The 13,269-nt window shown below is 49.2% G+C and overlaps 2 protein-coding genes across 2 annotated transcripts in view; both read right to left on the bottom strand.

Moving 5' to 3' along the window:
* Nucleotides 1-3,216: 3,216 nt before the first annotated feature.
* On the bottom strand, nucleotides 3,217-6,703 carry LOC108788092 (zinc finger protein OZF-like). Its single transcript, XM_018557826.1, has 5 exons — nucleotides 6,577-6,703; nucleotides 6,112-6,300; nucleotides 5,955-5,982; nucleotides 5,020-5,082; nucleotides 3,217-4,324 (listed from the first exon to the last, which is right to left on the bottom strand). The coding sequence occupies exons 1-5, from the start codon at nucleotides 6,652-6,654 to the stop codon at nucleotides 3,258-3,260; spliced, it is 1,425 nt and encodes a 474-aa protein (XP_018413328.1). The 5' UTR covers nucleotides 6,655-6,703; the 3' UTR covers nucleotides 3,217-3,257.
* A 5,343-nt stretch (nucleotides 6,704-12,046) lies between these two features.
* Nucleotides 12,047-13,269, bottom strand: part of LOC108788091 — a 59,675-nt gene continuing 58,452 nt past the window's right edge. The window contains exon 14 of the mRNA XM_018557825.1: nucleotides 12,047-12,695. Coding sequence (XP_018413327.1) covers nucleotides 12,069-12,695 — 627 coding nt within the window. The 3' untranslated portion in view covers nucleotides 12,047-12,068. The remainder of the gene's footprint in view (nucleotides 12,696-13,269) is intronic.

Here is a 13,269-nt window from a genome sequence, read left to right as displayed (position 1 = left end):
ACACACTGACTGAATACATTGTTTCTATGTCTTTATATCAGAGGACGTGTGTATCTAGGTGGATCCTCAATACTCTTCTCTTACCTGGTGATGTGAGTGTTGGCCGGTTCTCCATCTTTGGAGATAATATTATCTGGCCTTTTTGAGCCTAATCAGTGTTCCATCATGCCGAGTTGTTTATGCCGGTGAAGAAGCTGTTTTTCTGCTGTCCAATGCCCGGGGACGGCTAGATACGGGGATATATACAGGAGGAGGAAATTGGCATTGGAAGTGCAGGAGATGGTTCTGGTGCCCAGGGATGGACGTGTCTGCCGCTGCAGCACGGTTTCATTTGCGGTCCATGCCAGGGCACATGCTCTAGGTTGACATCTGACAGGTCCTCTTTTATAAAAAGGTGCCAATATTATACTGAAGGACTCAGGTTTGTGTAGCTGACCTCCCACATTCAATCCACAGAGTGCTGGGACCCTCTTCTCCTATAATAAGAAGACATTATTACCTCCTCGTCACAGGGTACACACTGCAGCCCCACACCCCCTCCAGGAGGATTCCTGAGCCAACATCCCCCCTCCTTTCTCCTCTTGTGGTCTACAAGAAAATGGCCGCCTCTCCTGCATTGAAGACATTTCTGTTGCCTACAAAGGCAGACGGCCGACCCTCTAGCGGTGTCTGTGGCTCCACACTGGAATAAACGGCTTTCTTATGGAAGATTGTGCTGCATCTCCGCTGGGCGTCACTATGGCAACAGGAAGCGGCTGGGCAGCCGTGGAATGGAGAGAGAAAATGAGGGAGCCACAGGGCGGAAGTGAGAGAACGGTTTCCGGTGCTATTTAAAGGGGACCTGTATGCAGTAGGAAAAAATATATATATATTGCCAAAAGTATTGGGACGCCTTTACACGCACATGAACTTTAATGGTATCCCAGTCTTAGTCCGTAGGGTTCAGTATCGGGTTGGCTCCGCCCTTTGCAGCTATAACATTATCACCGCGCCACGCTTGTAGTCCCTGAGCTCCTGAGAGCGACCCATTCTTTCACAAATGTCTGTAGAAGCGTCTGCATCCCGAGGTGCCTCATCCTATACACCGGGGGCCATGGACGGGATTGGAACACCTGAATCACATGATTTGGAGGGGGAGGGGCCCAATACTTTTGGCAATATAGTGTAATTGCTGCAGCTCTTGAGCTACATCCTCTAACTGACTCACCCACAACCAGCACACAGATAACCATTTCTTACATTACTCCCACTTTCCCCATCTGCAAACTTCATACACGGAACACTGAAGACAGAGGATCAACATGACAGTCAGGAAATACGTATTTACAGGAGAGCCTAACAACTCCACCTCCTGTACAGTTACAATTAGGAAATTTTTTGCGGGTGAGAGAGTTCATCTGCCTATCTGAAGGCCCCATGGAATTCTGAGATATCTCCGACACCAAGCAGGCGGCAGGTCCTGGAAGGGGTTAAACCAAAGCCGTTGGCTGGTTAAGATCTCCAATATTATTTTATCACAAGATGCCGCACCAAATTCCTCCAGACTACAGTGTGTAAAAATACACAGTCCCCGCCCCTGAGGAGCTTACAGTCTGATCTACCCACCCGTGAGGAGCTTACAGTCTGATCTACCCGCCCCTGAGGCATCCTAGGAGCCTATTGGGATGTTGTGCAGAGCAGCAAACACGCTGAGCTTATCAACTGTAAATCTGCGTGTGTGTGGGGGAGTTACATCTTCCTCTACAGATGAGGGACATTAGAGTGTAAGCTCCTCTGTACAGAGACTGATGTGACTGTGGGGGAGGGGGCATTAGAGTGTAAGCTCCTCTGTATAGAGACTGATGTGACTGTGGGGGAGGGGGCATTAGAGTGTAAGCTCCTCTGTATAGAGACTGATGTGACTGTGGGGGAGGGGGCATTAGAGTGTAAGCTCCTCTGTATAGAGACTGATGTGACTGTGGGGGAGGGGGCATTAGAGTGTAAGCTCCTCTGTATAGAGACTGATGTGACTGTGGGGGAGGGGGCATTAGAGTGTAAGCTCCTCTGTATAGAGACTGATGTGACTGTGGGGGAGGGGGCATTAGAGTGTAAGCTCCTCTGTATAGAGACTGATGTGATTGGCTCAGTGTTCTCTGTACAGCACTGCGGTATATGTCAGAGCTATATAGATAACCTGTAATACTGTAGGTGGTAGTGATGGGGGAGGGTGATCTCCTTGTGGTCATGGACTGATGTGAATAATTCTAAGGACTCTGGAAAGACAGGAATACAACATGGCTCTATAATTTCAAATGAAGAGTATAGCTGAGATTGTACGCTCTTCAGAGGCGGACCAATGCAAATATGGACTATTATGGCTATCTCTAAGTTCCTCTGGGGCAGGTTAGATGCACACGTCTTAGCTCCATATGGTGGGTGAGATGAACATATCTAAGTGCCTCAGGGATGGGTTAGAAGCACATATAAGCTCCTCAGGGGTGGGTTAGATGCACATCTCAGTCATATACAAAATATTCATTTACACTGTAATAAGAGTCTGAGCTCCTCAGGGGTGGAGAATAAGCTGACCAGTTTATTGCACTCAGCCCAGCACTGTAAAAAGACAAGCTAAGTGCATATGGGTGTGGGGCGAGACTGTAAACTCTTCGGGGGCGGGTTAGATGCCCATAGTTCATTGTGTGCCTGTAAGAGGGTCTGAGCTCCTCAGGGGCAGATAATTGTGTGAGCAGTTTTAGATGCACGTGTATGGCTGAAACTGTAAACTCCTCAGGGGCGGTGAGTTGCCCATAGTTCATTATGTGTGACTGTAGAAAAGTCTGAGCTCCTCAGGGGTGGAGAATAATGTAAACATTTTAATGCTCTCAGTCCAGCACTGTAATGGGACCAGCCAAGTGCATGCCTGAGACTGTAAACTCCTAGGGGTGGGTTAGAGGACTATAGTTAATTATATGTGACTGTAGTAGAGTCTGAGCTCCTCCGGGGCGGAGCATGATGTAAACATTTTAATGCTCTCAGTCTAGCACTGTAATGGGACCAGCCAAGTGCATGCATGTGTGTGGCTGAAACTGGGCACCCCTAAAGGCGAGTCAGATATGAACGTCCAAATCCATGCCGTAAAATAATCTCCGGCCCGTATATTAATAATCCGCTTGGGCCGAACCTTACAATGATGGTCCCAATAAACAGCAGTGAAAAACTTTCCTCCAGGGGCCCACCTTTATTTATCGATGAATTCCCAATCTACATCAGTACCACGGCTAAAGGTTCCCCTCCTTGTGACTGTTCTGGTGGGCCACCAGCTGGGTCTTGTGCGCGAACCATTTCCCGCACTGGGGGCACGAATAGGCAAGTCCACCGGTGTGAACCCGCTCGTGCCTCACTAGGTTGGACCTGTGGGTGAAGCACTTCCCGCACATGGAGCAGGAAAACGGGTGTTCGCCGGTGTGGATCCTCTCGTGAGTGACCAAGTTGGACTTCTGGGCAAACCCCTTCCCGCACACAGAACAGGAGAAGGGCTTCTGCTTGCGGTGAATGAGCTCATGCGCGACAAAGTGGGACCTCTTGGTGAAGGCCTTCCCGCACTCGGGGCAGGAGTAGGGCTTCTCCTCTGAGTGAGTCCTCAGGTGCATGACAAAATGGGAGTTCTTGGCAAAGCTTTTGCCACAGTCCAGGCACGTGTAGGGCCTGTCGGTGGTGTGCACCCTTTCGTGAAGGTCCAGGAGGGACTTCTGTACGAAGCCTTTCCCACACACGGGGCAGGAGCACGGGTAGTCGCCCGTGTGGATGACCTCGTGCTTCGCGAGGTTGGACTTGTCCGTGAAGCTTTTGCCGCACAGGGGACAGGAGTAGGGCTTTTCACCCGTGTGAATGCGTTGGTGGGTTATGAGATGGGAATTCTTGGCGAACGCTTTACCACAGTAGGGACACAAGTATGGCTTTTCCCCCGTGTGAATCCTTTCGTGGATGAGTAAGTGCGAACGCTTCGCGAATGGCCTTCCGCAGTCTGAACACGATGGCAAACTTTCACCGCCAAAGGTGGCCAGGTGTGGAAGAAGGTCCGCACTTGGAGTGAAACATCTGCCATATTCGGAAGGCTGGAACGTCTCAACCCATCTGTGGCCTGCACGATGGGCCACAGGGTGGGGCCTCTCGGAAAAAGGCGCCCCGTGAATTGGGGGCTCGGATAAGAGAAGGGCTTGGTGAAGTCTCGGATGAGCTGGGCTGATGGAGTTTCCTGTTGGAGAATCTTCTAGAACGTCATCGAAGCCGCCATTTGGAGGGGTCATGTGATGGTTCTCCAGCTTCCGCTTCCTGTACTGTCCGTCTGGAGGAGATATGATACCACGGATGGTTAAAGTGATTGTCAAATTCAAAGGTGGCCGAGTTCAATCCTCCTAGGGACCAAGCGCATGTAGCATGCGGCACTGGGTCCCGTTTTGATCCATGGACCCAACGTGCATTGGAAGCCCATATCTTTATTCTGTCTGTAGCTCCATCCCAAGCTAAAGCCCAATTTGTGGGCATTCCTAGCGGGAGCTACAGCCAGCCTTGTAACCCCGTCTCTCTTGCCGTGCTCCGCCCTGACTGTGGCAGGAACACTTCCCCGAGGTGTGTCCAGGCAACCAAGGACTCTGCTGATAGCGCCACAGTCAGCACTGTGTGATCAGCCACCTTCTTGTCCTCTGCTGCCTGGGTGCACCTTCTTCTCCCACAGCCAGCTCAGCTTATTTTTACTGTGTTATCTGATCTAGCCCCTCCCCCTGCTCAGTGTGCACTTACAGCTAGAGGCAAGCACTGTCAATCAGCCCCCATTATAAACTCATCTCCTTGCTAGCAGTATGGTCGGACAACAGTGGAGGGAACGGGGGACGCGCTGTGCCACCACGCTGCTCAGCAACTACAGCGTGGATCAGAACGGGACCAAGTGCTACATGCAGCTGATCCCTTGGGGGAGGGGAGGGATTAACTCGAATTTGTACAATGTAGTGATACTTATTCTTTGAGTGTTCATTCCCTCACCTGTGCTGATCTTTGGAGGGATTTCCTCCTCGTTACCCCTCTCGTCTTCATCAGTGGCCTCGACTTTAATGATAAATAGGTTGTCATCCTACAGAGGACACAAAGCACACAACTATTTTAGGAATTAGAACGAGGACTCACAAGATCAGCACAATCACATTCAGAATGGTGTATTATAGTTTTGCTTGCCTGATCTTCCTGAGGGATCTCCTGATGTTCCTGTGTGGAATCCCGGGAATACAGAGGACGGGTCTGAGGGATCTCCTGATGTTCCTGTGTGGAATCCCGGGAATACAGAAGATGGGCCTGAGGGATCTCCTGATGTTCCTGTGTAGAATCCTGGGAATACAGAGGACGGGTCTGAGGGATCTCCTGATGTTCCTGTGTGGAGTCCCGGGAATACAGAGAACGGGTCTGAGGGATCTCATAATGTTCCTGTGTGGAATCCCGGGAATACAGAGGACGGGCCTGAGGGATCTCCTGATGTTCCTGTGTGGAATCCCGGGAATACAGAGGACGGGCCTGAGGGATCTCCTGATGTTCCTGTGTGCAATCCCGGGAATACAGAGGACGGGCCTGAGGGATCTCATAATGTTCCTGTGTGGAATCCCGGGAATACAGAGGATGGGCCTGAGGGATCTCCTGATGTTCCTGTGTGGAATCCCGGGAATACAGAGGACGGGTCTGAGGGATCTCCTGATGTTCCTGTGTGGAATCCCGGGAATACAGAGGACGGGGACATCTCTCTGGTGGGTTCCTCTTACTGGATCCATCTGTAGGAAACACACACACTGACTGAATACATTGTTTCTATGTCTTTATATCAGAGGATGTGTGTATCTAGGGGGATCCTCAATACTCAAGAAATGAAAGTCTCCTCTTACCCGGTGATGTGAGGGGCGGCCGGTTCTCCATCATGACGTCCTTGTAGAGATCCCGGTGTCCTTCTAGATACTCCCACTCCTCCATGGAGAAATAGACAGAGACATCCTGACACCTTATAGGAACCTGACACACAATGATACAGTCACCATCCAGACACATCCCTTGTCTGTTCCTGGATCATGTCCCAGAATTCCCGGCACTGCTCACCTCTCCCGTCAGCAGCTCCATGATCTTCTGGGTGACTTCCAGGATCTTCTTGTCCTTGCTTCTCTCAGGTGTCAGAGAGGGAGCTGGTGGTTCCATGATGGGGCTCCAATTCCTAATCCACCCTGCTGTTATATGGGGATGACCTCTGCGTGTCACACGTCCTCTTGGCTTCTTTAAAGGCCCATAAATCTATATAATCAGAATTTCTAGTAAACACCCAAAAGGAATGTGACTGGAAGACCTTCACCGCTATAGATCTGTCTCTTACTGAGAATGGAATAGCAATTGTGTTATTGTGACCTCCCAGAATCCTCCTCACCTCTCCGGTCAGGTCTGTGTTTTATGAATAGAGATAAGAGTGATGTCATGTGACCTCCCAGAATCCTCCTCACCTCTCCGGTCAGGTCTGTGTTTTATTAATAGAGATAAGAGTGATGTCATGTGACCTCCCAGAATCCTCCTCACCTCTCCGGTCAGCAGGTAGATGATCTCCAGGGTGAGGTTTAATATTCTCTCAGTCATGTGACTATGCTCGTTCTCCATTCCTGGTCATGTGGCGTATTTTTGAGGCTCTCCCGTTAATATTCAGATGTAGTTGAAGAGAAATTACCTGTAAAATCAGAAAAGATAACATATTCGGAAATATTCTGTCAAGGAATACATTTGAGTCACCCAAAAATCACCTTGAGGGCCTTCAACCCGATTCCAGTTCTGGTGAGTGGAACCAGCTTCGTAGATCTCTGTGCCATGGTGGGAGTTTCCTCTCAAGTCTCTGACTCACCCCCTCTCATAAGGCTACGTGCTACCACGCTCCCCGGTTAGGGTGTTCCCCATAAAGCAGAACCCATCGGGGTACAGTGATGGCATCATTGGGGTTTGTAATGGCCGTGGCCCTGGAGGGAACTGGGAATTCTGATAAGGAGATCTCACATGTTGGAGAACCTGGAAATCATAACAATCTAGCTTTGCCGTCCTCTTCTTCTACGAGGTCCATTGGCTTTGCCGTCCTCTTCTTCTACGAGGTCCATTGGCTTTGCCGTCCTCTTCTTCTACGAGGTCCAATGGCTTTGCCGTCCTCTTCTTCTACGAGGGCCATTGGCTTTCGCCGTCCTCTTCTTCTACGAGGTCCATTGGCTTTTGCCGTCCTCTTCTTCTACGAGGTCCATTGGCTTTCCCGTCCTCTTCTTCTACAATCGTTCCAGTAGAAACTGTCCAATCAGCTGATGGAATGATGGCGTTCCCCTTTAATGTGGGCGTCTGGTAGGCAGAGGATGTTGGATGACGCTGCCGTCTGCAAGTTCAGGGAATGGCTTACGTTTCATTACGTACAATAGGAATAGAGCCGTCATTTCCCGATCCGTCTCACCGACATCCCAGGACCCGTCTCATGGCCACGGACGGTCAGATGCTGCGAGCTGTCCAATTTCTGCCCATCTTTGAAGGTTGGATTTACAGCCAAGGCACATTTCCCACAATGCCCCTCAATAGTCATGACTTCATATAGCTCCCCAAAGGTTCAATATCCCTCAACAAACTCACCAGCATTTCCAATTCAGCTTGACCGGAAGTCCCTGTCCACCTCCTCCCTGAAACTTCCGGGTGCAGCCTCGGCACCACTTCTATGGAGGGGCTACACAACAGTGACAGCGCCGACCTGCGCCCTCTGCTGGCGGCCGGATGCATTCCACCATCTGCCATCAGCTTCTCTTCCGAGCTTCCATAATTCGTCGGTGGCGGCCATTTTGTCGTAGCTCAAGCTTTGCCGAAATGCAAGAACACTAACAGTTTTGCGCTCTCTGCTGCTTTCAGTTAGCTACCCCGGTCTGTGTTCGCTGTATACCTCACACTGTTTACATATATTAAAAAAAATGGTGACGGCTTAGTGGTAATGAAAGTGAGGGAAGAAAGAAAAAAAAAAAGAGCGGCGGCCATTTTGTTGTGGCCTAGAAATGGAGACATTGGTGTAAAATGTGATATACGGTAGTATTACATTACTCAGAATCCCTTGCTCCGCCCAGTGTTTTTTGCTATAAAGTGAAAGTTCTGTTCTTTTAAAAAGGGAAATGGTTTCAGGAAATAGTATTATATGTATCATTAATATCTTATTATTATTTTTATCAATATAATGATTATCGTTACTTTTATTTTTAGTAATATTTTAGTAATATCATTATATTATTATAATTTTATTCATATTATTTTTTATGATTATTATATATATTTTTAAATGATTATTATGATGAAATTCAGAAATATAGGAGTAATATCATACAATAAGAGCTGAAGTTGAAAGTTTGCCCCGCAACGTCTTCTACGGCCACGCTCCCGCCGCCAGACAAGTTCCACATTCTTTATAGTGGAGCTCCATACAAATCTGCGCAATTCCAGATGCGGGGTGCTCCACAGACGCCCCGACACACATTGCACCCTGCTCTATACTACCATAAAGAAGTCTGTGGCAATGGTTCGCCCTCTATACGCGGTGGAAACAGGAAAGGGTGGGGGATGGATGGATAGAAAATGGCGGGCCGCTGTAGTTGAGGTGATGCTGTTTGTCCCACCATGCCAACCGTCTTGTGTTGCCTCCTTCCTTCCCCGCTGGAGATGAAGGCATGAAGGACGAGTGGAGATCCCAGGGCGGTGAAAGCTGATGACAATTCCACAAATGAAGCTTCTTTGGGTGTGCAAAGATGGCAGCAAGGAGGAGGAGCCGTCTACCTAATAAAACTCAAGATTCAGGGTGATACATATATTCCATCCCGGACCATGTCCTTGACCAGCTGAGAACATCTATCAAAGCGAGGATAGGTTATAGAGTGACGTTTAGGTGGCTTGTTGAGGCCCAATCTGGCCACCATGACAATTGGTTCCCATTTGCCAACAGTCATCACCGAAAGATCAGAGCACCTGAAGGACGGAGTCTGGGGTCCCTGCCTCACGCTGATCCCATAACTGGAACCCTTACATCTGTCCGAGCATTCTGCTTCTTTGATTCAGTCAGGTCGTCTAACATGTGGTGGCAATATCAGGCCCATCTAGCCTAAAGCCAGTCTTACCCATGCCCATACCTAAGTCCTTACCCATGTTGATTTCCTCTCTCGAAACCCTTGTGGAAAAATTCACATGGCATTCTCCATGAGGCCTTGAGAACTTGAAATGACTAGAGGACAGACATGTCTGACGCTAACAGAACTAAATAGCTCAAGTGGGAATTTACACACTCAAATGAATGAGTTCCAGCAGTGACTCCACACACCTCCCTCCATGCAGCTCTGTCTGAGGTTACAATCAGCTTCTCGTTACATCACAAGAAGGCCTTCCCATCTGATTGAGTGTTCTTCTTCATTGATTCAGCCAGGTTGTCTAGCTGGGGGTGGTAATGTTAGGCCCATCCAGCCTCAAGTCATGCGTAATTGCCCCTGCCGGGTCCTTACCATTGTTGAGGGTCTCCTTTGATTTCCTCTCTAGAACCCTTGAAGGAAAAATCCTGCATGGCATTCTCCAGGAGGCCTTGAGGACAGGCTTGAGAACTTGAAATTACTATAGGACATGTCTGATGCTAACAGAACTCAATAGCTCAAGCTGGAATTTACACACTCAAATGAATGAGTTCCAGAATTGACTCCTCCACCTCCCTTGATAGAGCTCTGCCTGAGGTTACAATCAGAGACAGGGTGTCTGAAAGGGAGCAGCTTCTCCTGTTTAGAAAACCCACAGTGCTGTGGTAATCAAAGGACGGATTCTGGCGTCAGCAGCTAATTCCATCACGGGAAGGCCTTCCCATCTGGTTGAGTGTTCTTCTTCATTGATTCAGCCGGGTCTTCTAGCTGGGGATGGCAATATTAGGCCCATCGAGGCTACAGCCATGCTTACCCCTGCCGGGTACTTACCATCGTTGAGTGTCTCCTTTATTTGCTCTCTCGAACCCTTAAGGAAAAAGCTGCATGGCATTCCCCATGAGCACAGGCTGGAGAAGTCATCTAAAGAGAGCGTTCTACGACTTGAGGACATGAATGAAGCTAACAGAACTCAATAGCTCAAGCGGGAACTTACATGCTGAAATGACAAGTCCCAGCAGTGACTCCTCTACCTCCCTCATACAGCTCGGTCAGAGGTTACAATCAGAGACAGAATGCCTGAAAGGAAGCAGCTTCTCCTGTTTAGAAAACCCCCGGTGCTGTGGGAATCAAAAATAGATTCTGGGGTCTCTGCATCAAAGCATCTGATTCCATCCCTGGAGCTCTTCCATCTGGGGGAGCGTTCTGCTTCTTTCCTTCAGCCAGGTCTTCTAGATGGCGGTGGCCATGGCAGACCAAACTTACCCATGCCAGTGTTGAGTGTATCCTTGATGTCCTCTCTTGAACCCTTGAGAGAAAAGCTGCCTGACATTACCCATGAGGCCTTCAGGGCTTGAAAACTCATCTAAAGAAAACTTTACACAACCAGAGGACACGCTTGACACAAACAGAACTCAATAGCTCAAGCTGGAATGTACACACTCAATGAACGAGTCCCAGCAGTAACTTCTCTGCCCAGCTCTGTCCGAGGTTACAATCAGAGACAGAGTGTCTGAAAGGGAGCAGCGTCTCTCCTTAGAAAACCCCTGGTGCGGTGGAAGTCCAGTGTCCTGGCTGTATCACGTGTCCATTTTGTAAAACAGATACATAAATAGTTTAAAACATCAAACGGTTAATATTTCCCTATATAAGCCACCGCTTATTTCCAGACGTTTTGAGTGTCGGAGATCCAACATTGATAACCTCTTAATACGCCAATAATTTATTTTACTCATTCACATGATGCTGAAATATTTTGTATAGCTTTACAAAGCCAGCTGAGCTTTTTACACCGGTCCCTGCCCCCACAGAAGCTTACAAGCTACTCCCAACCATGGACAACACCAATCATGGAGACCACAAATCATGGCAACCACAATCATGGAATCCCACCACAATTATAGAGAGACCACAATCATGGAATCCACAAACATGGACAGCACAATCATGGATTCCCACCACATTCATGGACAGCACAATCACGGAGACCACAATCATGGAATCCCACCACAACCATGGACAGCATAATCATGGAGACCACAACCATGGACAGCACAATCATGGAGACCACAACCACAGACACCACGATCATGGAATCCCACCACAACCATGGAGACCACAAACATGGATCCCCACCACAATTATAAGGGCAAACAAAAGTTGGCATCCTATAGCATTATCTTAACCTTTTACATACCATCGTCTGTCTCTGCCCTCTTCTCACGTTTCCACCCACTTTGTGTTTTAGCTTGTTTCGGGATTGGCTTTTTATCGCCCTGGAAACTTACTGACATGATTCTGAACAAGAAGTTGGTCAACCTGACTATGTGAATGGAATCCATTGTTCTCCGTTATACTCGGAGAGCCACATAATCCGGTGTGATCACACACTAAAGCCACACTCCAACCCTTTTCCTCCCTCTCCCGCACTGCTCTATCTACCCCTACATTTTCTTCCAAGAGGCGATCAGGTCAGGTGACCTCCAACCGGTTTTTGTCCAGAGGCGTCCTTTGTGTGCACTGATGACTACAGGGGGTGCAGCCACGACTGCCCGTGCACCGACATCCGGGTAGAGTGACTGGTTTTAAAGTAAACCTGAGCTGCTTCTACTCATCTGCTCTTTACCCATCTGCTGGTCAATTTGGCCCCCAGGAAGGAAGAGAAGAAACCCTGTAGAAGCCCCACTCCAGACCTGGAGCTGACGGAGGGCTATGGACTCTCTCCTCCTACCCATGTGGGCCAATCACCAGCACTGGAAGAAGGGGGGGTGTGTCACATGATTCCTATACTACACAGAAAGGCGGAAGAGCAAAAGGCAAGGTGAGTATATTCAACAAGGGACGGGAGAACTTAAGGAAACCTGTCAATATTGCCCCCGTCCCTGGCACCTCAGCGTGCTTTCACTTGTGACAATGTTGATGGGAGATCAAAGTCGCTTTCCTAGTAAAGCTCTTCCCACAAGCCAGGCAAGAAAACGGCTTTTCTCCAGTGTGAGTCCTTTCGTGTGTGGCCAAATTTGACTTCTGAGTGAAACACTTCCCGCACGCAGAACACGAATATGGCTTCTCGTCAGTGTGGGTCCTTTCGTGCGTGACCAAAAAAGCTTTCAGGGCAAACACTTTCCCACACATGGAACAGGAAAACGGCTTTTCCCCCGTGTGAATCAGCTCGTGCCGGTCCAGACGGGCTTTATCTGGGAAAGGTTTACTGCAGTAGGAGCAGGAATACGGCCTCTCCCCGGTGTGAATTCGGAGATGCTTGACGAGGTCCCCTTTCAGAGTGAACCGCTTCCCGCACTCGGAGCAGGAAAAAGGCTTCTCCCCCGAGTGGAACTTTTGGTGGCGGGCCAAGACGGCCTTGTCTGTAAAGCCCTTGCCACAAAGCGAGCAGGAGTAGGGCTTCTCCCCCGAGTGAATTTTTTCATGCGTCACGAGGTGGGCCTTCTGGGTAAACACCTTACCGCATTCGGAACACGAGAAAGGCCGCTCCCCAGTGTGAATCCGCTCGTGGGCGAGAAGCTTCGTCCTCTGGGAGAAGCACTTCCCGCACTCGGGACAGGAGAACTTCTTGGGACGTCTGCTGGCAGTGAGGAGGCAGGGATCAGGTGGTGGATCTGCACTGGGGGGTCCTGGATGGAGATCTGGTATCCTGATGTATTGTCCATCTGGAGGAAATGAGAAATGGAGGGGTAGTGGGAGAAGAAGGGAATTCCAGGTTGTACCATGTAGCTGCTGACATGCCAAAGCTACAATGCTATGGAATAGTCTGACCATAAGGATCACCATAGCAACAGGGAACAAAATGGAAGCCGAGCATTGGTTTGTCTCTATGGACTTTTCTTCTGGTGTGGCGTTCCTTAGCTTCCATATATCCCATGGTCTACAGCAAGTCAATCTCCGGCCCGCCAACTGTGGTGCAACTACAAGTCCCATAAGGCATTGCAAGACTCTGACATCATGCCTTCCAGAGGCAGATACATGATGGAATTTGTAGTTTCACCTACCTGGCTACACTAAAGGAGGAGATGCCTAACCGGAGTCACTGCACTTCTCTCAAGACATTCCATACCACATCACCTTCCAAAAATTTGGCTCCACCCCC

The sequence above is a fragment of the Nanorana parkeri genome, unplaced genomic scaffold (genome assembly GCF_000935625.1).
Source record: "Nanorana parkeri isolate BGI_ZX_2015 unplaced genomic scaffold, ASM93562v1 scaffold305, whole genome shotgun sequence".
Classification (NCBI taxonomy): domain Eukaryota; kingdom Metazoa; phylum Chordata; class Amphibia; order Anura; family Dicroglossidae; genus Nanorana; species Nanorana parkeri.
Note: the sequence above shows the minus strand (reverse complement) of the source record. Positions and strands in the feature narration are given on the sequence as shown.